General features: G+C 49.7%; 1 protein-coding gene across 5 annotated transcripts in view; it reads left to right on the top strand.

The window, feature by feature from the left end:
- Nucleotides 1-23,699, top strand: part of NEURL1B (neuralized E3 ubiquitin protein ligase 1B) — a 111,264-nt gene extending 87,565 nt beyond the window's left edge. For 4 of the 5 annotated variants that reach the window (XM_042880681.1, XM_042880685.1, XM_042880684.1 and 1 more), the window contains 4 exons: nucleotides 17,534-18,094; nucleotides 20,397-21,098; nucleotides 21,571-21,696; nucleotides 21,967-23,699. In XM_042880681.1, the coding sequence (XP_042736615.1) occupies nucleotides 17,534-18,094; nucleotides 20,397-21,098; nucleotides 21,571-21,696; nucleotides 21,967-22,211 (1,634 nt within the window). In that variant the 3' untranslated portion in view covers nucleotides 22,212-23,699. Of the gene's footprint in view, nucleotides 1-17,533; nucleotides 18,095-19,694; nucleotides 19,720-20,396; nucleotides 21,099-21,570; nucleotides 21,697-21,966 lie in introns of those variants that run through there. The other variant, XM_042880686.1, reaches the window with a different exon arrangement.
- The last annotated feature ends 583 nt before the right edge of the window (nucleotides 23,700-24,282 follow it).

Here is a 24,282-nt window from a genome sequence, read left to right as displayed (position 1 = left end):
CATTGTTCAGGATAATTTGCGGGCAGGCGATGAGGCAAGAGCGAATTCCTGGTGATTGAGGCAGGTCGTTTTTCTGTCTCCTACAGGTGACGGACGGGCCGTGCAGCATTGCAGCATTGCAGCTGACGGGAGGAACTTGTCCCGACCTGCAGGGTGGGTGGGGAGAACCTGAGCAGTGCATCCTGCTGCGGGGTTGCATGGCCCTGCTGATACTGGGGCTGCTGCGGATGGTGCTAATTTCTCCTTGCTAATTGCTTGCTTTGGGTTAGCAGCTGGATGAGGGTGTGAAGAATAGGGATCCCTGTGACGACAGACAGACTGGGAGAGGGTAAAAGTGCCCTGACCTGGAGAAGCCCTTACATGGAGCAGGAAGGTGTGGGAGATCGAAGGGGTGACAGCTAGCAAGCGGCAAGTGTCCTGCAGTGCTACCAGGACAGCTGGGCAGGAGGGCAGGAGGCGAGCAGAGGACACTGCAGTTGGGATGCAGTTGTTGATCCGGGCCCAAATAGGGCTGTTGGTATTTAACAAAGGAGCCAAATTCCCTTTTAAGAATCCGGCTGGGATTTGGGTGCAGCGCTTCTCCCACAACCGCGAGGAATACCAAGTATGAGTGGCATTTGTGTCTGGTAAACAGGAGAGAGAAAGGGGCTTCTTTTAGGAGAAATGGCTTCAATTTCTTATTTTCTAGACATTATTTTGTACGCTCAAGAAAAATGCTTTTAATGCTGAACTCTTCCCAGCAAGTCAGAAATCCGAGTAGTTGACCTATTTTGGGCTGGTGCATCCATCTCTGAATGGGCTCCAAGTGGTGATGGTCAGGGGGTCCCAGGTACAACAGAGCAGCAGCAATTCTTAGCTTGTGGATAAAAGGTGTCCTTTCTTTGTATCCCTGTTAGTGTTCTGTGGCCCATTGTAGAAATGTACGTTGTTCTTTCGAATGGAGTGAGCAGCAATGACCACTTGGTGGAAAAAAAATCTCTCTGCCTTTTCCAGGGGTAAAATCTCAGCTTCAAGAAGCATTTTTTGTTTAGAGTTGTTCTGTTATCTCTCCTCGTCGTTTAGTTGCCAGTGGTACACTGTAGGAGGAGTTATCAATGCTGTGAGGTTTCTGGTTTGGTTTCAGCTTGACTTCAGCAAAACTACACAATAACACTTCAGGCTGTTCAGATCTGAGTGCAGAAAGTACCCGTTCAGCCCAGTTTTTGGTTTGGATCCAGTTCATGTCTGTGATTACAGGTGTTTGTTCTGCCTCACATAACAGCCCCATTCTGCCTGCTCTCCTGCCTCTCCCATCCCAGGAGCTGAGCTTTCTGGAGTCTGTCACTGATTTTGCTGCCCACTCCCTGTGCGACCTTTGAGCAAGTGGCTTTATCTCCCTGCGTCTCGCTTTGTAGTTGGGGAGGTAGGCAGCGCTGGCTCACTTGGGCATATGAGAGTTAATTAATTAACATGCAGACATGAAGCATCTCCAGGAGAAAGGTCACAGAAGTGCAAAGAATAGATTAATTCACTGCTGCCTTTGTAGCTTTCTGCTTTTCCACTCTTCAAAAGGAAACCTGTGAAACTGCTCAGCCCTCGCTGTGATTTAGAGCTGGAACAGGTTGATCTCCTACTGAGGACTATCTTTAACCAGCCTCGCGCAGCACATACCCAAAAATGTGCCACAGCCAACTGGCGTGATTAATTCCACACTGCCATCGGCATCCGTGGTGGTGCAGCAGTGGGGCTGGGAGGCCAGCACCCGGCAGGGCAGCGCTGCGCTGAGCTGTGCCTGTGGCCCTCGGGGCTGCCAGAGGCTGGCAGCACGTTGCCAAGTGTGTCATCGGAGCAGAGCACGCTTCGCTGCTCTCTGTGCTGGGCTGTGCTTTGCAGGTGCCTTCCCTCCTGTTTTGTTACTCGGAAGGGGAATTGCTGTATGAGGTGGTAGAGGATCCGGTAAACAGCACGTTTTCATTTCTCTGGTAATTGCTACAGGTAAGGACCTGCGTGACGCCATCAGAGCCTTACTGTGGTACACCTCGGGCTGTGGTTGCAGGCAAAGCTGCTGGAGAGCTCTCACTGCAGGGAAAGGAAATTGCTGCTTCCCATCCACGAAAGCTATATGGCCCATGGACGTGCTTAAGTGTGTTTAAGGTGTTTAATTTTAGGCAGTCAAGTTTGAATGTGCAGGAATTAATGTTTACTTGGCGTGCAGAGGATGAGTCACTTGGAAGCTCACGCCATGCTTCTTTTCCCATTCTAGTAAGGATCCTTCTCACATATCGCATACAATGGCTTTTCAATTAGGGACGAAAATAAGCACCTTGCTCCTCATTAGCCCCTCTGCATTTAGCATTCGAGCTGATTGAGTTCCTGAGTTGCAATTTCAGGCATTCTCTGTCCTGCTGCACCGTTAGCCTTGCAAGGAAACATTGGCCTCCTGCTGCCTATGGAGCCTGTCCGTGCCGAGGGCTCACGCAGGGCAGGTGTGCACAAGGTGGGATGTGCCAGGCAGGGGCAGAGCTGGCTGGAGCTGTGAGCAGGGACGTGTGTGGGGTAATGAGGTGCAATGAGGCCAGATGTGATCCCTGGAACACGTGTCAGCTCTCATCCCAGCTTCTACCTGGGGCAGGTGTGCGCAATCTCCTCCATCTCTTTGGCTTCCCATCTGCCTATCCCTTTTGTTCTCCTCTCTCGTGCCCGCAGCGTTTTGGCTCCCTGTGCCCACTGCTGATCCTGGTTGCTAACAAGCTGCTGGCTTGTCTGAGGCTTCCTGGCACCAAAGCACAGCATGGCTGCTGGTTCTCCAGGCTGTACCCAGAGGTGTATGTACATCATTTGCTTGCCACGTCCTGGAGGGCTGTGGTCAGTGTGCCTGTTTCGGTGACTCCGATGCCCCTAGCTGCTGCCACCGCCCTGAGAACCACTCTGTCCCACCTGGCTGCACAGGCAGTGGTGCTGACGGGGTGTCAGCTCCCCATGGGTCCCTTGGTAAGGTGTGTGCCGGCTGGGCAGGAGGTGCAGTTTCCTCTGCCTTGTTCTGTATCTTGTTGATGGCTGCATTTTTTTCTCTTATACATTAAAAACCATGAATCACTGGCGCTGAGACGTCTGTCTGAAAGCTGCATCTTGGCATACCTGTGCCAGCTCCTCTCTCCAGAGCTGGTTTGCCTGTTGTCTCTGAGCACTGAATTCCTGGTGTCTGAACAGACGAAGCAGGGCTTTAGGGCAGAGCGAGGGAGGGGAAGGTGATTTCTTGCTTGTTAATTTGTTTTTCCCTCTGTGTCCAGGGAGATTTCTTCCTCTGCTTTGTGTAAGCTTGGGCTTGCTTTGCTCCCAGGAGTGTTTTCTCTCCTGTCCTTTCAGCCCTCCAGCAGCAGGGCAGCTCAGAGCTCTCCCACCAGGAGGAGCAGACCCCATCCCTTCCCTGCCCCATGTTTTTCTCCCTCCTACACCAACACCACTGGCGTGAAGAAACCAAATCAGAACATCAGCAATGACTTCTCGCTTGCTGCTGAGAATTACCCAGGAAGACTCTTTAAAGAATAAAACCATTTAACTGCGTTTCAAAGCTTTTTGGTACAGCAGGGAAATCGCATTTAGGATTTCTGTAAGAGCTACTTGTTCTTTGAAGAGAAGAAAATGGATGCAGTTGTGTTTGTGGAGTTGTTTTCTAGATACACGCATAAAACACTTTCATTTTCTTGTTCCACTGTGGATATTTACATAATAATGAGACTTTTGTATTTTAGGAATTGTCCCATTTTAACCATCCACATGTCCGTGACTCCTGTTTTCTTGTGATTGCATTCCTGATGGCATAATGCCTTACAGCTACGTGGGAGAAATAAATAGATCACATAAAAGCAAATCTCAGCTTTTCATAGCCTGTGTAACAACAACACGGGAAGGCAGGCAGGCAGACAGGGGAGAATTTCCTGAGCGAAAGTTTTCCGTCGGGTTTCCAAATGTCAGGGAAAATAGCTGTTTGATTTTTGCCCTCCTCCATAACTCGAATGTTACATCTTCCAAACCCCGCTTGACAAGCCGAAGATAAAAGATAGAATATCCCGTTTGGCAGAAGAAATGAAATAATTTCCTTCAGGTTTATCTCTCTTTCCTCGGTGATAACTACGCTGTGGCAGCAGCTTTTCTCAGCCCGCTTTCTGTTGTGGTCTCACGGGGCTCTGGCTTCTCAGCTTAACGTGCTTTGTGATTTATGGAGTGAAGTTCAGAAGTTATCTCCTCGGTGCGATGCTGAGGTTGAAAGCATAATTCCTAATGAAGGGAAATTGCAATTTCTTGGGGTCTTGAACTTGACATGGTTGGGCAGAGCTCTTTTTTGATGAGAGAAAACCCTTAAGCAGAGCTGAGGCTGCAGACCCATTGCTCCAGCTTGCCTCACTCCTGCTGCCCTACAGCTGCAGGTGGCCTTTGGGACTGGGATAAGATGCCCAGACTGGAGTACTGATGGTAACCAAATTGCTGCCAACATCAACTAAGGCTGAAGAACATTGCAGTTTTGGGGAGAGGAGAGGAGCAGACCTCAGAGCACACGTTCTGCAAAGCAAAACCGTGGTGGAATATGGGACTGGAGTGATATGCATCCCTGAGATCCTAACGACCAACCCACTCATCAGCTGGGCCCTTTGGGGTGAGAGAGAGCCAGGTGAGCCTTGGAATCATAGAACTGTTAAGGTTGAAAAAGATCTCTAAAATTAAGTCCAACTGTTGACCACCACCACCATGCCCACTAACCATGTCCCTGAGGGATGCTGCCAGGGCTGTTCTGTGGCTCTCATTGGGATGCCATCAAAAACTGCTGATGACTTCATCCTGAAAAGGGCTTCCAAGTATGAGACTTGAAATCATTTAATCGTTTACTAATTGCCTGTTGCTTCACTTATAGCATTAGCCTGTAAATAGTGCTATGTCCTTTGGGTGGGCTTGTAAAACAGTGATGACTTCCATGCCATGGTTTGCAGGGACCAACTGCACAGTGGCAGGAGAGTGTGAATGGCCTGGTACCACCTGGCCACAAGCAGCAGGGCTCTTTGGGGCCAGTGGTGACAAATATCAGTGTGTGCCAGCAGGGCTGGGGACACGGGGATGTGGGAACAGGACCTGCACAGTGAGACCCCGTCAGCTGGGAAACAGAATGCGGTGGGAGAGGGCTTGCAGCCATTTCAGAATGCCAGGCATTTCGGTTGGTCTCTTCTGGAGGGGAGATGTCCTCTGAAGAACACAAGGCAGATCTTCACGCTGGCATCTGATTTGTGAGTCTGAAATAGCAATTGCCGTGCGGTTTGCCAGCAGCATAGCAGCAGTGCTGCCAATGTGATCAAAGGGAGAGGGGGAGAGGGACAGATGCTTCACAAGTCACAGTTTCAAGGAAATCCATCTCGGTTAAAGTTTATAAAAACTGATCTTAGCCAGCAGAGCCTTTGGTGTGTCTTTAAATACCGCAGCCTTGAACAGTGGTCTGTACCGTGTCGTGCCTGGGGATTGATTGCTGTTATTAGGGGGCATTACGAGGGCGAGGGAAATGTAAAGCAAAATAATGCCACACACCAAAAAAGACCAAATGCTGTTCAGTATCCGCAATCAATCCCTAAATTTGGGTGTTGTTTGCAGAGATGTCTGAGCGCCAGACAGCGGCCTTGCTCTGGCTGCGCTCTGAGCAGTGCTTCCCCGCTGCAGCAATGGTGCTGCAGGCCTCCAATGGAGCACCTTGCCAGCTGCCACCCCAAGCAGATCTTCTCTCCTCCACTTGTAGGCTCAGCAATGGGCAGCAGATGGTTTTACATGAGACCTTTTGTATACATGGAGTTGTGCGGGAACAGAATTTTTGCTGAAAGAATGCCTTCTTCCAAATCGATGCAGCCTCCTGCTCACGTTGTCTGCTCCGATACATGAGCATGTACTGCAGATACTGGAGTGATGGCTCCGCTGTCCCTCTGCACCCTGCTTTGTTCCAAAACAACGTGCATGTCTGGACAAAGGATGCAGCTCACCTGCAGGGCTCAGCTGGTGCTATTGTTTGTTTTGCTATTGCATAGTAATTAAGATATTAATTTATTTTAAAAGGTTCCAAGAAATACCTCTGCAACCGCACTGCTTATGCAAAAGAGAAAGAGAAATTCATAATTTATTGAATTTGTGCGTGTTCTGCTGGGATTATTCATTGGAGAAACGTACTGAGTGATTTTTTTGTATCCTAGTAACCAACTGTGGTTGCGTTTCCATGAATAATCTTCATGTTTTAGTTTGACCAGCCAAATCTAGAAAGGGAAACTCAAGCAAATTGAATTTATCAAGGCAACAAGTTACCAAGCACAGGCAGTTTTGTGCAGGTGGGAGAGAACCGTGTTTTTCTCCCCCATTTAACAGCAGAACCATCAGATTGACAGATGCTGTCTGGAGGGTTTGATCCCTCAGAGCAGAACTACAATGGAAGCTCGGGCAGCTATGAACAGAACTTCATTTGTTTCATCTCCTTAATAATTCATTGGTTAAAGCAGTCCCTTTCCCACTCAGACAAGAGTTGTGCCAGCTTGCACCCCTTCCCACCAGCACTATGGGCTATTTCCTACCTGTGTTATGGGGGGTTCCAGGCCTGGGAACCCCCAAGCACTCAGCAATCCCTTCCTTGCTTCATTTCGGCAGTGGGAGCACTGAGCAGTGGCCCCATGAGGACACTGGGAGCACTGGGAAGAGCTTTCTGCCCCCCAGTGCAGGCCCTGCATGGAACAGCTGGGATGTGTCACTTTGTAGAAGTGCTCGCATTTTTCTCCTCTAAAATTTATTTTCACTAGAAATTAGCCCCATTTCAGGATTGACGTTCAGGGTATCACGTTGCTTTTGAAATATCTCTTGCTCCTAGAAATATGAAAAGCGAGCTTTAGAAGCAAAACAAATGAAAATTTGCTTCCTAGCTCCCTGGAGACGTTCCCTGCCCTTCCACCTCCTCAAGCCCTCAGCAGACGTCCCAGGGGGCAGAGGTGTGCTCCTTGCAGAGAGGGCAAAGCCGCTTCTTATTTGAAACCATCCCAGCGTTTCCTCCTTTCAGGTGAACTCGAGTGCCTTTGGGTGGGTGGGTGCAGCGCACCGGAGCTTTTCCTGATGGGGAACATCTTGTTGGAGTGACAAGAGGGAGAAACACCCTGTCCTGCTGTCACAGGAGGGCTGCTGAGGGAATGCATTCAGCACTGTGTGCTGTGGGGCATGAAGTGTCACCACGAGGCAGTTGGCTCTTGGGATGAAGGTGGCAGTGCCTCGCTGCGGGTGCCAGGGGGAAGCACAGCCAGGTACTGAGCTGTGTGCTCACCACGCTGTGACAGCACAGTGCTGGATGTCCCCTATGGACCCGTGCCACCACTGTCACCTCCAGACTGTGCTGCTCCTGATGAGGCTGTGCCATGGCATTGCCATCGGGATGGTTTCAGGGCATTGTGAGCGATGGCACTGGACCTGCAGGTCTGGGTCTGGGGAACAGCCCTTGTTTGGGCCTGCTTTGGTGGATTCAGGCTTTCCATGCATTTGGCATCCTTTTTTCTGTATGTTTCCTTATCAGAAACCCCTGAGAGAGTCATGTGCAGTTTCGGGGATACTTGGTGCCATGAGGGTTGAAGTAGTGGAGGGACATGTGTCTGTGCCACAGCTCGTACTGCAGACCAGCAGAGGCACCCAGCTGTCAGCACAGCAGTGTGCAGTCTTTGTCTGATAGCAGCGCTGTGCTCTACCAAAAAACAACACCCAGAGAGAAACCAATTTTTTCCCTCCACAGTTTTTCTCTGGTGATTTATAGGAGTGTTTTTCCAAGTAAACCCAAACAGGGCCAGTGACGGACTCTGAATTGAAGATTGATTCTGTTAATTGAAACAAGAGCCATCTGGGTGGAAACTGGAGGTTTCGGATAGCTGTTTATATTGTTTCATTTGTGATTTCTAGAATTCCCAGTCCCACAGTTAGCAAGGAGGGTGCTGGTTGACCATACAGTGGGATTTTATTGGCGTAAGTGATCTATGACGAACACAAAGAAATGTGAACCAGCTGTAAGAAAGCAGCAGCTTGCACCTCCGCAGCAAACTGTTTCGAAGTCACTGAGTGTGTTCCGCTGAGCCAGTGGTCTGAGCTCTGCTCCCAAAGTGTGTGTAATTCACACATTAGCTCCCATCTCTCGGGAGCAATTCCTCCCTTGGAAGGAGGGAATGACAAAGTGCCTCTCCTTCTTTTTTGGCCAAAAAAAAAAAAAAAAAGAAGTTTTATCTTCAGGGGAGGAAATGTCTCACAGCGCTAGGGTTCTGTCTTTGTCATCTTCTGGACGTGGTGCCACAACGGGAGAGAAAAGGGGGAAAGACATCTTTTGAGGTGTGCTGGGATCCAATCCTGCTGGCATTTGACATTAAAATGCTTAAAAGGCTTAAAAATTAACCTCTTTCTCAAATCCTTCTTGTGTTGAAATAATTGAAGGCGTTTGAGCTGAAGAAAGGGGCTGAGGTCACTGTGTGTCCAGTACTGGTATGACTGTATTTTCTTTTGTTTGGACAGTTTAATTTCTTGAAGTGGCTCTTGTTTCCTCTGATTAATTCCTGTAAATATCATGGAAAGGGATCTCAGCCACACGGCAGCCAAGCGTTGCACAACCTTCCATCTCACACTGCTTTGCAGCACAGAGCTACACATCTCACAGAGCTTCAGCCGAGGAAAAAGGAATTGGTCTTTTCCTCCTTCTGTCTTTTCCACCAGCAAGGAATGCTCTGTTGTTTATTTTTCTTCTCTCTTTTATTTCTGTTTGCTTGTTCATTTTAAACACTTCTGGCTTTATTTCTGAAGGTGTGTATTTAGAAAAATCTGTAGCTTCAGCTGAACGTGAACTGAAGCAGCCAGCCAGTAAAAGGTGTACTGTAGTTGCATGTGAGTTAGGTGAAATCCCATCTGCACATTTGTTATGAGGAGGTCAGACATTCAGAAGAGCTGTCTGATTAAATGAAACACTGTAGAATCATGGCATAGCGTGCAAAGGCAGATGCTCCTTTTATTCTGCATTACATTGCTTGAGATATCTGAAAGGATCTCCAGCAATAAGTCTCCTTATCCCTGACAAGATGTCCATCTGCAGTTGCATAGCTGGAGCTTTTTGTGCTGAGCAGTTTCAGTTGCTTGGCCTGAGAGCCCCTCTCTGGGTTATGGTTAAACCCAATCTGTCTTTAGGATTTAAGCAGTTGGGAATGCTGCCATAAAAAGAGCTATTTCAAAAAGAGGCAGGGAAAAGACTCGTTATAAAAAATAAATAAAAGAATCCCCAAGTTGAATGGTAAAGAAAATAATTAACAAATTATCCTGCTTTCCATCTGTGATGAGATCATAAAAAACAAGGAGAACTGCAGTGGCATCAAAGGGCTTGAGAATAAAGGCGGTGAAAGAAGGAGAACCAGGAACAGTAGGGACAAGTGGGGCCCTCCCATGTTCATTTCCATGCTGCAGAATTAAATTTATTTAGAGCAGCTACTAAAACATCCAGCAAGTGATGGGACAGGGAGGGAGGAGAAACAATAAAGAAAGGAAGAAAGGTTGGATTTTAGGAGAAATTTCTTCTCAGAAAGTGGTGATGCGTTGACACAGCTGCCCAGGGAGGTGGTGCAGTCACCATCCCTGGAGGTATCCAAGAACTGTGAAGATGTGGCACTGAGGGATGTGATCAGTGGGCATGGTGGGGTGGATCGGTGGTTGGGCCTGATGATCTTTGAGGTCTTTCCAACCTTGTGATTCTACGAAAATAACATTCTGAGATCCACTCCGGAAAAATCTGCTTGTCTGACATAGCTGGAAGCACAGAATGTACATTTGTTGGTAAGAAATGCCCAAATCAGAAGAAACACTGGGGCAGGAGAGACTGTGCGAGCTGTGAGCACTAGGAAAGCTGCTGCACACGGGCTGGGCGTGCTTGGCTATGGCCAATGTCAGGGTTCAGCCAATACCAGTTGATGTACAGTCAACTGTACAATCCCTGGAGGGATGTGGTGGCCTCGGACACCAACCACAAGGACCCATTTCCAACACATTCCCCCTTTGCATTGTGGATCCTGCAGGAGACTCTCCTGGCCCAGTGGAAGAGCGGTGCTTTGCCCCCTGGATTTAATTGTAACCAGTTATTCCCATCTCTTTGCCCTGTTTTGGATTCTTTACATATTGTTTCTGAAAAGCTTAGTGAAATCACAGCCTTTGTATATATAAAATATAGGATGATTGAAGACCTGGCCACTTCTTTATTTAGCTTCCTCAGCCATGCGTTCCTCCCAAAGCATTTTCCCCTCTCTCTGCCAGATCACTGTTTAAACTGTGTGTAAATATAAAGAGAGCTATGGACAGTTTAAAAACGCTGCTCCATGTTGGGCGCAGGGCTGCTGGGAGCACAGCTTCCTAGAGGCCTTTTTTCCCCTTTGCCTGTGGTTTTGTGGCTCCCTTAGGACAGATGAAAGCCCCGTATGGGTGCCATTGTGATGTCTGATGGTTATCCATGCCTGTTTGGACTGAAATTGCTCCGTCGTTTTTAACTGAATTCTCTCCTGTCCTCCGTCTAGAAAAGTTGTAATTAGGGAAGGAAAAAAACTCTTAGATCCACTGCGTACAGAGGAGATAAAGATGCCAGTGGCTTCGATAACAAATCTGAGGCAAAGAAAAATAGCAGGTTTTTTCCTTTTATTGTGGGGCTTTCTTGGAAAAAAAATGGAAAGCTGAAATGAACGGCCTGGCTCTCCTTTCTGCTCCTGTAACATCACTTAAGTGCTGCTCTCACTCTTCACCTGTGCTTTTCTTCCTTTGTGCAGCCCTGTCTCTGAACAATCTCAGTGCTTACGGGGAAGTTTTCATGTGTTTTTGTCAGAGACTGGGAGTCCGGCTGGGCTCACAGCCCTGCTGGCAGCATTGCTCCGTGGAACCGGGATCCAGCAGCAGGTTGGGTGCTGGCTGGCCTCCAACCGGGCTGTTTTGGGGTAGGAAGGGGATAAGTGTGCATTGTGCACAGCCCGAATTTGGTGCTGAAGGCAATATAAACACCGACATTGTGAGTGTTTGGAGGGAACAATGGAATCAAAGCTAGGCTAAGGCACCTCCGCAGCTTTTCACGTGTTGTTTGCTTCCTGTTGCACAAGCTGCCCTCCTGGTGTGTCTGTAGGGGATGGGTGGGTTTCCTGCGTCCAAGACAATAAAATTCTTTCCCTCTATTTGTTCCTGCCTGTGCTGGATGGGCCGATGGGAAGGATGTGCTGGGCTGCAGCGCTCTTTCCATGAGCCCCGTATTGCAGCTCTGAGATGGAATAAAACTGCTGCTCTGAGAGTATTAGAAGGGAATGCATTTCATTCTCCGATTTCATTAAAAGCCATTAGCACTGGAATGGCATGGCCACTATTTATAAACCCCCGGTGCAGATGACTTGGTGCAGCTGGTCAGAAGAAAGGAGGTTTGATGGAAAGAGGGAGGCTGTTCACATTAATGGTCATTATGTGCTCTGCCGGCGGCGAGGGGACGTGGAGCGTTTCAGCGTCGGCGATTCCACCAGTCACGTGTGTGCCCGTAACTCTTCAACAAATCACTGTCATGTTTGGGGAAACAAAACACGACTTCAAAGCAATGGGTTTCAAACATGAAGCATGGCTCTGAGAAAGAATTCTGAGCAGTTTGTGCCGGAGGGAGGAGAAAAAAGTTGGCTTGGAAATTAGGAATTAATGAGTGGAGAGAAACCAGGGGCAAGGAGACGAAACCAGGTTTGTGTTCTAGTCTGTGAGAAATATCATAGTAGGATCCCATGCAGGATGATGAAGCAGTGACACAATGGTTGTCCCACAGACACACTCCTCTCGTCTGAGGACATGGCCGGCACTGGGAGTCCTTGGGTTGGGAGTCCTTGGATTTGAGGTCGTTGGGTTGTCTTTAGGCTGTGCTTATGGTCTGTACGTGTGAGACAGACCCCAGTAGCACAGTGTGCCATGAAAATTGCGAATGTGTCTCTGAAAATCCATACTTGAGCTGTGCTGCACAGTCAAGACAATGTCTAATGACTGTAGGAGTAATGGGAGAAAAGAGCACGGTGGGACTGTGCTGGAGTCAGACTGTGGAGAAAGGGAATGCACAAGGAGAGCAGTGTGTGATGTAACAGCAGAACTGCTACTGAAAGTGAGATCCTTGGGCATTGACCTAAGCTGGGTCTAACTGGCAGTGAGCACAGTGCACTTGATTTAACAAAACATCTTTCATGGAAAGATGGGAGTGGATTCCAGCCTTGCCCAAAGCAATAACCACTGGGAACAAAAATAGGTTAGTGTTGCAGACCTATGGAGATTAGATGTTAATACCCCATTTCTGTATGCATTCAGTAAAACCAAGCAGAATAAGAGGGTTTCCCAGCCCTCTGCTATTCCTCGTCCCCAGCTGAGCTCACTGCTGCCCAGCCCCAAGTGCTGGGTCTTCCATTGCTCCGTGCCTCACGGTGCACTTCATTGTGTTCTTGTGGGAAGCAGTGGCAATAAGAAGTCATAGTGATCCATACTTGAATTGCTAAGGTTGCTGCTTTCAGCGTGTGCACCAAAGTGCTTAAGCAGGGATTATGGCACGAACTCTGCCTTTTCTCCAGCTCTGTCCCGCTCGCCCTTGCTTTGTCTCTCCTTAACTGAGGCTAAGAATTTGTTACTAGAGTTGCAGACTCATTGACCCAGATTCACTAATAATACGGGGGAGAGGAGATTTTTTTCTCTGCTTAATCGTTGTCTTCTGTATATTCTTAGTGCTATTTATATGCAGGAGGACTAAAAACCTGTAATAAAGATGGTGCCAACTTTGCAGCAGAACTCATGCGTGTGCGCAGCGAGAGTGAGAGGCACAGCTGGAGAGAATGCAGGGGGTGCAGGGGGACTTGATGATATCCGCAGACACCTTAGGAGATTTTGGGGCAGCAGACACTGTTCTGAAAATGCCACACATCAAAGTCACACCTACACTGTATTTAGTGATGAGAGTCATAGAATCACAATGTTGTTGGGTTGGAAGGGACCTTAGAGGTCACCCAGTTCCACCCCCCACCAGATCAGGTTGCCCAGGGTCCCATCCAGCCTGGCCTTGGGCACCTCCAGAGATGGGGAACCCACAGCTCTGGGCAGCAGCACCAGGGCCTCGCCGCCTTAGAAATAACTTTGAAGTACACGCTGGTGGCTCTGCAGGGCTCTGGCACATTCCCTGCCTGTGTTTGCTGCCTGTAGAAAAGGATCAGAGTAACTGGTGGGAGGCTGAGACCTCTGTCAGCACTGGGCTTTGGGCTGTTCATGCAAACCACAGGAATTCCAGTGGGGATATTTATTAATTGTATGGTTGCATTTTCCAATTGGTGCACACTGGAATCAGTCAGGGTTTTGGAAGCAGGGCTGGTTTTGTGCAGCAGCCGTACAGTGCCTTTGGGAGCCCAACTACACGTGCACATGGCTGAGTGTGGAACATGGGAAACCCAGCACTTCCCAGAGAGCTTTGACACATTTTCTGTATTCAAAAAAGAAAAAAGAAAATGTCCATGCACTACATTTTTAGGTGACCAGATTTTATCTCTTGTACTGAGCAGATAAGATCCTGCCATGGCAGTGTGCTGCTGGGGTTCTGCAGCAGCATGCAGCAGGACTAGGGTTATGCATGGATGCTGTTAGGTCCACAAGAGTGGCTCTATAGGTGTGCAGTAGGGGCATTAAGCTTGCCTGCCTTTTCCCCACCTGTTAGTATTATTCCTGTTTCAAAGAAAAAGCCACCTGCCCTGCTCTCCAGAAGCCTTGTTTAATGTTCAACAGGGTTGTTGTAGCAGCAACCTATCTACTGTAGTAGGAAAAAGTCCTGATGTTGCTGATAAAGCAGTGACCATAAAGATAAGGCACGGTGCACTGGCTCCATTCCCTTTCGCTTGTGCGGTGAGCGTTACTGGATGGATTTTGTGCTTCTTGCTACCCTTCAGCCTTTTCTCTCTCCTTGCATGAACAACACGGGGTGATCATGCATGTTGGTGAGCTGCGTAGTAGCAGTCTCAGTGCTTTCTGTCCCCTTCACATCCTTGCTTTCTCCAGCATGTATTCCTGTTGGGTACCTGCTGACCCATCACTTGCTTCCCCTGTGATCCCAAGCTTCATTTGTCATGGATTTACTCAGAAGGGTCCAAGCAAATGCATCATGATGCAGTGGTTGTACTGTTAAGGCAAACCTGGGACATACCTGGAGCACACTGGAAATGCAGATCACTGTCTTCCTCTCCTTGCTTTGGGGCTAGCTTGCTTTCTCCACTGGCTGCCCCATGCCCATGGGGCCGGGCTGGGGCTGCTCTCTGTCCCATACCTGAATACATCAGCCTTTCATAGAATCATGCAGTCATGGAATGGATGAAAAGGAACCTTAAAGCCCATCCAATTCCAACCTCAGCCATGGGCTGGCTGTCCCCCAGCAGATCAGGCTGCCCAGGGCCCCATCCTACCTGGCCTTGGGCACTTCCAGTGATGGGGTACTGTACTGACCGCCGTATCTTTCTGAAATGCAAAGTGCATGTTTATTAAAAACCCTCTCCAAAGGTCAGCACAACCTAAGAAATAAGTGCGCTGGGCTTCTGGAAAGAAGGTGCAGGGCCTTCAAATGTGTGATAACTAGATATGGTTGTGTTGGTCCCCATTACCCCGTGTTGAGGTCAGAGAGGGGAGGTTGGAGAAATAGCAGCAGTACTGAAACACGATGCGAACTAGGAAATGAGGGCAATCCCAGTGCACAAACATCCTGTTGGGCTGGCTGGCCCCCGCGGGACGCGATGAGCAAAACACATGGCAGCACACTGCAGAGGGCAGGCCATGCCTGGCTGCCCCACGTTGAGTCAGGCTGGTGGCAGCAGACAGGTGTTCGTGCGGGGGGAACGTCGTTATAAATAAATGATCCCTTCATTTCCTTCTGGAGATTTTCCTATTGTTCAGTCACAATATGCTTTCCTGTTTTGACAACAAACAAACAACAAAAAAATCCCCAAACCCTGTCCCAAAGTTCCTTGCTGGCAGGGTGAGAGCAGACAAGGGGGATTTCTCCTGGGGGCTCCTGCTCTGCCCTGTGCTGTGGAGAAGGTTCTGTGTGAGGATGGCCACAGCCCGGGGCTCCCCTGCCCGTCTGACCCAGGACTCCTTGTCCTTGGCATTGCAGTGGCAAATCACCTACTGGCATTAGGGTAGGGATGCATCTATTTACATGAGCGTGCAGATGGGATTAACCATTACCTTGTGTTAAGCAGCCATGGTTACATGCAATTTGAATGAGGAGAACACAAAAGAGCTTTTATTTAGCCACTGCATTTGCCTGTCATAATTTAGGAGTGCCCCACTGAGCTCAGTGGCTACAGGAGCCTCTCACCTCTATAGCTGGTGTTGCTTGCTAACAAGGTGTCCTAGCCCAGCTCCCCTGTCAGCTTTCCCAGCTGAGCTCCCGGTGTCTTTGGATGTTCCTTCCCATGAGAGGAAGGCGTCAGAAAATCCTTCCCTTGTCCCAGAGCAAAGCCAGGGGCTGCACACAGGGAGGAAGCAGCTTGAAGGAAGGGCCAGGCAGGAGTTTTCTGAAGCTTCAAACGTGGCAAAAAGTCTCAAAAGGGCTGTGTGTGTGTGATGTGGTGCTATATTTAATAGCGTGACTTTGAGCACCCAGGGTGCCGTTCGTTTTTGCTTTAAAAATCTGCAAAGAAGAGAAGATGGGGAGTGAGAGAGAGGAGACCAAAGTGGTGGTGACATTGTGGTGGTGATTATGGGTGTCCCAGAGCAGAGACCTGCTTTCAGGATGTGCAAAACAAAGGTCTCAGCCTCCAGGAACGTACAGCTAGGGCTCAATACTGAAAGTGTTCCTTTTTTCATTTCTGCTTCACGCTTGTCTGAACTTCACTTTAGGCCCCAGATCTGCTTTTCTTGAAATTGGTCTCGAAATTGCTATTGACTTCAAACGCTGCGAGATCTCACCCATAAATTCTTCCATCTGTAAAAGGAGGATGGCAGGATCTCTGTGCCATCTGTGGTGCTGCGAAGCTGCAAACAATCATGGTTTATGAAGTGCTTTGAGCTTAAATGGGAGGTTCTGTGTAAAGGCGAGCCTTTGCGGGATGAAATGTTCCTTCCTGTGCCAGTTGGATCTGATATCTGAACCAAGGGCTGGGCTGAAAGTTTTGGAAGAACACTCTGGTGATGTAGAGGTAGTCCTGCAGCTGCTAAATGTCTTGGTTTGTTTGTGTTGCTCAAAAGCTCCTGTTCATCATTACAAAATTAAGGGGCAGAGAAGCCAGTGGCTACACATCCCACAAAAATTTTCCTTATGCCTTTCATGTTGAACATCTCTGATCTTAACAAGCAAGATTCTCAGAGATTGTGCGAATCTGGCACCAGCCAGCTGGAATGATGATTTAACAACACGTGCATTTTACATAGGAAATGGGGAGCTGCAGTTGAAAGTATCAGGCCTTTCCGAATGCAGTCGGATGCATTCAATGAGAACAAAAGGAAGTTTTTTGTCCAGCTTTGCAGGGTGTAGAGGAAAGCTGCGAACCTTTCCACCCAAGAGCCACATTTACTCTATATCTGCACAAAGCAGAGGGCTAAACTGGTTTAACAGAAGCAAGTGTAGAGTCTTGCATCTGGGGAGGAATAATTGCATGCACCAGTACAGGTTGGGGGATGAGCTGCTGGAGGGGAGCTCTGCGGAGAGGGACCTGGGTGTTCTGGTGGACGACAGGTTGGCCATGAGCCAGCAGTGTGCCCTTGTGGCCAAAAAGGCCAATGGCATCCTGGGGTGCATTAAAAAGAGCGTGGCCAGCAGGTCAAAGGAGGTGATCCTCCCCCTCTACTCTGCCCTGGTGAGGCCTCATCTGGAGTACTGCGTCCAGTTCTGGGCTCCCCAGTACAAAAAAGACAGGGATCTCTTGGAAAGAGTCCAGCAAAGGGCCATGAAGATGGTGAAGGGCCTGGAGCATCTCCCCTATGAGGAAAGGCTGAGTGAACTGGGTCTGTTCAGCCTTGAGAAAAGGAGACTGAGAGGGGACCTGATCCAGGTCTATAAATATCTCAGGTGTGGGGGGCAGAATGGCGAGGCCGGACTCTTTTCAGTGGTGAGTGGAGACAGGACAAGGGGAAACGGCTGGAAACTGCAGCATAGGAAGTTCTGCACAAACATGTGCAAGAACTTCTTTACAGTGAGGTGACGGAGCACTGGAACAGGCTGCCCAGGGAGGTGGTGGAGTCTCCTTCTCTGGAGATGTTCAAGACCTGCCTGGATGCCGACCTGTGCGACCTGGTGTAGGGAACCTGCTTTGGCAGGGGGGTTGGACTCGATGATCTCTGGAGGTCCCTTCCAACCCCTACAATTCTGTGATTCAATTCTGTGATTTTAAAAGTATTGTCGTTCCCAGCACACAGTGCTAAGCACCAGACCGGGAAAGGCTGGTAATGGAGTTTCAAGGCTGAGCCAACACACGGCCACGCTCAGGTCCTTCTGACAGACTGCTGTTTTCTCCCTTTGCAGACACAGGCCACCAGACCCGCTCGGTCTCCAGCCGTCCCTACTACAGCTTGCCCAACAGCAGCCATGAGCGCCGCTCAGTGCTCACCGTCACGGAGCCGCTGCGCTTCCACTCCCACGCCAAGGGCAAAAACGTGCGGCTGGACGCCCATTCCCGACGGGCCACGCGGAGGAACAGCTTCTGTAACGGGCTCACCTTCACCAACCGGCCCATCCACGTCTACGAGAAGGTGCGGCTGAAGCTGGTGGCTGTGCACCATGGCTGGAGCGGGGCCCTGCGCTTCGGCTTCACCATCCACGACCCGTCGCAGATGAGCTCTGACGACATACCAAAGTACGCCTGCCCAGACCTGGTGACCCGGCCCGGCTACTGGGCCAAAGCCCTGCCAGAAAGGTTTGCTGTCAGGGACAATGTCTTGGCCTTCTGGGTTGACCGTCACGGGAGAGTCTTCTACAGTATTAATGACGAGGAGCCGATATTGTTTCACTGTGGTATTAAAGTCTCCGGTCCTCTCTGGGCACTCATAGATGTCTATGGAATTACCCACGAAGTGCAAATACTAGGTAAGTGTGTCTTTGGCCCGTGGCTTGCTCTTCTGCTTGCTCTTTCCACTGCAGCATCTTTTTGGAAAACAAATGCGTGGTTTATCTGGTTGTTTGCTTCTGTGGGACACTTAAGAACAACTAATTTCTGATTGGTTTTGTTCATCAAATTAATGATTTTTCTTTTGGCGTGGGATGCAGAAAACACGACGTTTCAGAGAAATCAGTCATGGAAAGTCCTAAGAGTCATAGAATCACAGGATGTGGTGGGTTGGAAAGAAGCTCAAAGAACACCCACTTCCAACCCCTGCCCTGGGCTGGTTGCCTCTCACCAGATCAGTCTGTGCAGGACCCGATCCCACCTGGCCTTGGGCACCTCCAGGGATGGTGCACCACAGCCCTGGGCAGCAGTGCCAGTGCCTCACCACTCTCTGACCCCTAATCTAAATCTCCATTGTACATCACAGCAGCCATGTGATGGGCTAGATGTAAATCTTTACATGTAGCTTTCTTTGGCTTGTACGGAGTTAGATTTGCTACTAGGATTTGGAAAAACATGGTGCTGTTTTACAGCCAGGTCCCAGCTGCAGGCTGCAAAATGGTTAGTCTAGGGGCAGGCAGCTCTGACACAGATTCTTCAGAATGGTACCAATTATTTTACAGCCCAGAAAGTTACGCATAAACAACACTTTGCCCTTGCCTGCTCTGTCTCAAATGTGTAATTAAACCTTTCCTGTAGCTTATCTTGCAATTGCAACCATGACACTCTCCAGCCTCTGGTGCTCATCAAAGAGGTGAGGAGGTGTTTGCTGTTTCTGCCCAATTCAGCTGCTTCACCAGAGCAGCCCTTCTTCCTCAGTAGGTTATAGTTAGACAAATAAAATGCTGCTTATTTCTGCTTTCACTCCATCCTGCCTGTGGAGGCAGAGTGCACAGTGAAAGCCTGTGCCAGGGGCACCTGTGCTCTGCTTTGGTTTGCATCAGGGTGCCAAGCCCCATAAACTGTCCCAGACACCAGGGTGATGCTGAGCCATTGGGCACCAGCAGATGCGTCTTCCTCCCTCCAGATGTGGTGGTGCCTTAGCAGACCTGTTCCTCTCTCTGACTCCTCCTCCCCAAATCCTGAAAGTTGAGAAAGCTGTGAAATGCAGCCAGCATACAGATGCATAAAATGTATCTTTCAGCATCATGAAGCTTAGATGTGGCTTGCAGCTCTGGGGAAGCATTTCATGCCACTTCAGGTGGCATGGAGAAGGAAGACAACTCCTGAACCTCCTCAAATCCTGAAATCCCCCCTGGGCCTGACATGGCCAAGGTGAAGAAATGAGTTAAAAGTCATCATCCTGACCTGACCTTTGTTGTAAAAGGGGAAAACAACCCTTATTGTAAAAAATCTTCTTTCTGACATCAGCAGCAAGGAGCTATCATACAAACTCTTGTAGTGGAAATACTGAGTCATGGCCTGAAGCAGTGATTGAGCACCTGGTGGGAAGGCAGGGCCAACCCAGTGGAGCTCAGGTGCATGCAATGCAGCTGAATGACCAGAAGGGATGGAGCCAGCTAATCCCAGACCTCATTTAAGGGATGGCAGTGGAGGTGAGGGCATCTCTTGTTGGAGATCCCTGCCTACCTGAGGCCTTCTGAAGGTAAGCAGCTCTTTTCCTGTGTTTCTGTGGCTGCTGCATTTGAGTTCATTCTTATTTGCTGTAGCTGAAGACTTTGCCACCATGCTATTATTGTGGTACTTTCCATCACGTTCTAGTGTTGTGATTCAAAGTCTCTGCAGTGCTGCACCCTGAGGTATGAGGCTTGAAATGCTTTTGTAGAATGACCTCTCTTAGACACACCAGTGCCTACGTATGTCATTGTCATAAGGTAACAAGACGTGCAAAATACATACACACTGATTCCTCCACTCCTTCACCCATCATTGCGTTGCAGACTTGGCTTGCGAAAGACTTTTGGATACTGGGATATTGAGGTATTTCTTCTTTTAAAAAGTATTCTCAAAGGTATTAGTCCTAAGAAAGCTGGAGGACCATGCTAGGTTGCAGCTTCTCCTGGCTCACCAGTACAAGGAGCTCCCAGATTAGATGAGTATTTCACAACATCTCAGCTGGTGCCAAGATGCAGCTGTTTCGCTTGCTGCCTGCTCCCCATGAGTGCTCTGTTTGCCAGCAGTTGACCTCTATCTAATTTTTCCATTGTTTTTCTATTCAGAGGAACAGAACTCAGGTCATCCATAGGCTGAAATAACAACACAAGTAGTGGTAAAAGTAGCCAACTGTTTCTGATGCCCCTTGTTGCTGGGTTTATCTCACAGATAGCATGTTTGCAGAGACCACTGCCCGTCTCAACACCGCCCGTCTCAGCTCTTGCCTTCCCCAGAGCAACCACGACTCGGCCAACTTCAATAACAATGAACTGGAGAATAATCAAGTGGTGGCCAAAATAGCAAACCTAAACCTGAGCCGGGTGCCGGGACTTGCGACAGACAACCACATCATCCCCTGCTGCCCCAACCGGCGGCTGCGTGTGCAGGGGGTCCCGGCCTTCCTGGACACAGACCTGCGATTTCACCCCACCCATGGACCTGACATCACCTTTTCCCAGGACCGGATGGTCGCCTGCACCAACTGGCAAGAGAGCAGTAGGACTTTGGTGTTTTCTGACCGTCCTTTGCACGTCGGCGAGAGCCTGTTTGTGGAAGTGGGACACCTTGGGTTGCCATACTACGGGGCCCTCTCGTTTGGCATCACTTCTTGTGATCCGAGTACTTTAAGGACAAACGAGCTCCCAGCAGATCCGGACTCTCTCCTGGACCGCAAAGAGTACTGGGTGGTGTTCCGGGCCTTCCCGGTCTTCAGCGGAGGTGACATCCTCAATTTCACGGTCTTGCCAAACGGCGAGGTGCACCATGGGGTGAATGGAGCGAGCCGTGGCATGCTGATGTGCGTGGATACCTCGCAGTCTCTCTGGGTGTTTTTTACAATCCATGGTGTAATCAACCAGCTCAAAATACTGGGTAAGTTATTGAAGGACAGAATAACAGGGAGCACCTGATTGGTAAAAGAGAGCTATGGGCTGTCGTCACCTGCCTGTGTAAGGTGATCAGTGATGAGCATACATAGCTTCTGACCCAACCTTGTGCTGCTGAGCAGGAGGGAGCAACTCATGGCAGCTGTCACTGCCAGAGATGCCTTTGTGAACCTTCCAGGAAGGGCTGAGATCTAAGAGGTAAAATGAACAGCATGTAAGGAAGCCAGGAGAGCTGTGTGTGCATCTGGCTAGTTTTCAGAGTTGTGTGTAAAGAAGATTCTTTATAAGCCCATGGTTCCAGCCAACAGGTGTTAGACTCCTGCCTTTGTTAAGAGCAGTGGGTTTTGTGAGGGCAGCTCTGGTGCTGTGGGTTGGTATCAGCTCACCATGGGGCTCAGCTCTGTGTGTCCATGTGTCCCTCTGTCCCAAGGGGGCTGAGTCCTCTCCTGTACTTGCAGGCACTGTGCAGTCCAGCCCAGTGACCGTCTCACCCTCAGGGTCCCCCGGTGGCTCACAGTACGACAGCGACTCTGACATGGCCTTCAGTGTCAACAGGTCATCGTCTGCCTCGGAGTCTTCGCTTGGTAAGGAGGGCTTAGCGTAGGGTTGCTGGGTGGGCAGCACAGTGGGTTGTGGATACTGGCTGGTGAAGGATGCTGGGCCATGTGTGGGGAAGGCTATAGAAAGAAGGGCCTAAAACATAGACCTGGGGATGGTCACAGGATCATTGAGGTTGGAAAACACCACTGAGATCATCTAGTCCAACCGTCGATCCTCACTCATACCCACATGTTGTATAATATCAAATGTGCACACTTGTGACTAAATGACCTTGTTCTTCTTCCTTCTTCCAGTGACTGCTCCCAGTTCTCCCCTGAGCCCCCCTGTCTCTCCCGTCTTCCCCCCTCCGGAGCCATCCAGCAGCAAAAACGGGGAATGCACCGTCTGCTTTGACAGCGAGGTGGACACAGTGATCTATACCTGTGGACACATGTGCCTCTGCAACACCTGTGGTCTTAAGCTGAAGAAGCAGCTCAACGCCTGCTGCCCCATCTGCCGACGGGTCATCAAAGATGTTATTAAGATTTACCGCCCGTAGCGCCCGGCTTGGGCTTGGGAAGGGAGACCGCCGCTAGCAGTAACCATGCCTTTCCGTCCCTGCTTATGGGTTATCGTGCTGGTCAGTTGTAATCAAGTGGCTCGTTATCTGTGTTTCCTTATTTGATTGGTAGGGCATAATTCAGGGATCAAATTGAGATAAGGATCACATGGGGCAGTGCTGCTGGGCTGTGTGCCCACAGAGTGAATTGCGGTAGGAATCCGACCCAGCTGCAGATGGGAAATTCCCTGTGCCAAGCTTTTTTATCCTGCAGAGGATAAGGCTGATGTGATGTGGGTTGGGAGGGAACGCTGCAGTTCGCTGGGTGCTGCTGGATTGCCCGGCCCCAGAGCTCAGACAACTCTGTGCTGCTGGTGCTGTGGTGGAGCAAAATTAGAATGTGGCCCAGTGGGAGGGTTTGGAGTGGACAAAATTGATCTGAAAATTTAATACCCATCCATTTAAGGGGAGCAAGCAAAGGCCAAAATAGTAGCACAACTAGACTGTCATTTGTTTGGGTTTTGAGCAGGCTGCTGGGGCATGTGGAGGAGCTGCTTCCTTTGGCTTGGCTGCAGCAGCTCTTTCTTTTTTTGGTGGAACAGGGCCCAGGTCTTGCTCTGCTCCTCCCAGCATGGGGCAGTTGCGGTCTCATAGGGACCTGCTTGGCTCATGTCTCTTATCCTTCCCCAGTCCCTGTGGGCTCACCTTCTTTCTGGGCACTGTGCCATTTTTCTTCTGCCTCTCTGGATTTCCCAGCACAGCTCCCACTGCCCACACACTGGCTGCCAGGAGAGGCTTCAGCCACAGGCAAGAACTCATTGGGATGAATAGGGATCAAACTTGGCTTTGCTGGGGAGGTGGAAGGAAAGGCTCTGAGGCTATTATTAGACTTAAAAGGTAAACGTATTTCAGCTGTGGTGTTAGACAGCCATGAGCAGCAGCAATCTAGAGGAGGAGGGAAGTGTATGGGCAGGCAGTGGGTCTGTGCAGGGCTTGGTGTCCTCCCTGACGCTCCCACAGGAGCTCCCCTATCCTTTGTCCCCCTGCAGGCTTCCTCCCACACAAGACTCAGGCCTGGCTGCATTTCATGATGCAAACCAGAGGCTGAAAGAGGGGCTGATGTCATTCTAGCTCAATGATTGTGTGCCACCAAGTGAGTAAGAAAGGTGTAGTTGTCACATTTCAGTCCAAAAATGGAGAAAAGCAACCCATGTGCTGCAGGGCCGCTGAGTGCAGAGGGATGCTCCTGTCCCTCCATGCCATGGGTGTGCTGCTGACTCTGTGCTGCTGACTCTCTGCTGCTACTGCTGTTGGTGGCCTGGCCATGCTGCCCAGTGGGGGCTGTGGGGCTGCTCTCTCTCTCCCTGGGGGCAGTGAGCTGTCCTACATACACCCAGCAGGCAGGGCATAGAGAAAACTTTTTTTGTTTTAAAACTTAAAGAGCTAATGAGCGTTTCAATTAAGTGTATGGAGGAGAGGCTGCTTTAAAATGGGATTTCTCAGCCACTGTCCTGCTTCATTGACACGAGTGCCTGCTGGTATTGCAGAGCCCTTTTGGGAAACGTGGCTCATCCCTGCCTGTACAGCACCACCATAATCAAGAGGCCAAGGTGTTTTCCAGCAGCTGAAGTGTTGCAGTGATGACCTCAAGGCTGCCTGCCTGTGGATCCCCCAAACACTTGCTTAGCCTAGCCTTTATAGCTCAAGGCCTCGCTGTAGTTAGTGGGCACAGCATGGGGAGCTGCGGTGGCGCAGGTGGGGCTGTTGGGTGACACCTGGCCAGGTGGGCTGCCCTGTGCCCTTGCTGTGCATGGGCTGCAGGGGGAACTCTTAGCATGAGGAGGAGCTCAAGGAAAGCTGAATTCACAGCAAATGATGCTGGGTGGGATCACACTGGACTAACAGATGCCACTGGCTGTCCCCACACTCCCTGTTGCAGGGCTGCCTGCTCTGTTTGGAGCTGGCATTCAGCTGCAATGATGCATGTAGCCCATTTGCTTGGCTGGCACCTCAGGTCTTCAACAAGCAGGGCTGACTGCACACACCTGGTTCATTTTTTGGTGCAGCTCTT

The sequence above is a fragment of the Lagopus leucura genome, unplaced genomic scaffold (genome assembly GCF_019238085.1).
Source record: "Lagopus leucura isolate 7727_CA_CO unplaced genomic scaffold, USGS_WTPT01 Super-Scaffold_100027, whole genome shotgun sequence".
NCBI classification, from domain to species: domain Eukaryota; kingdom Metazoa; phylum Chordata; class Aves; order Galliformes; family Phasianidae; genus Lagopus; species Lagopus leucura.
This window is presented reverse-complemented; position numbering and strand designations above follow the sequence as displayed.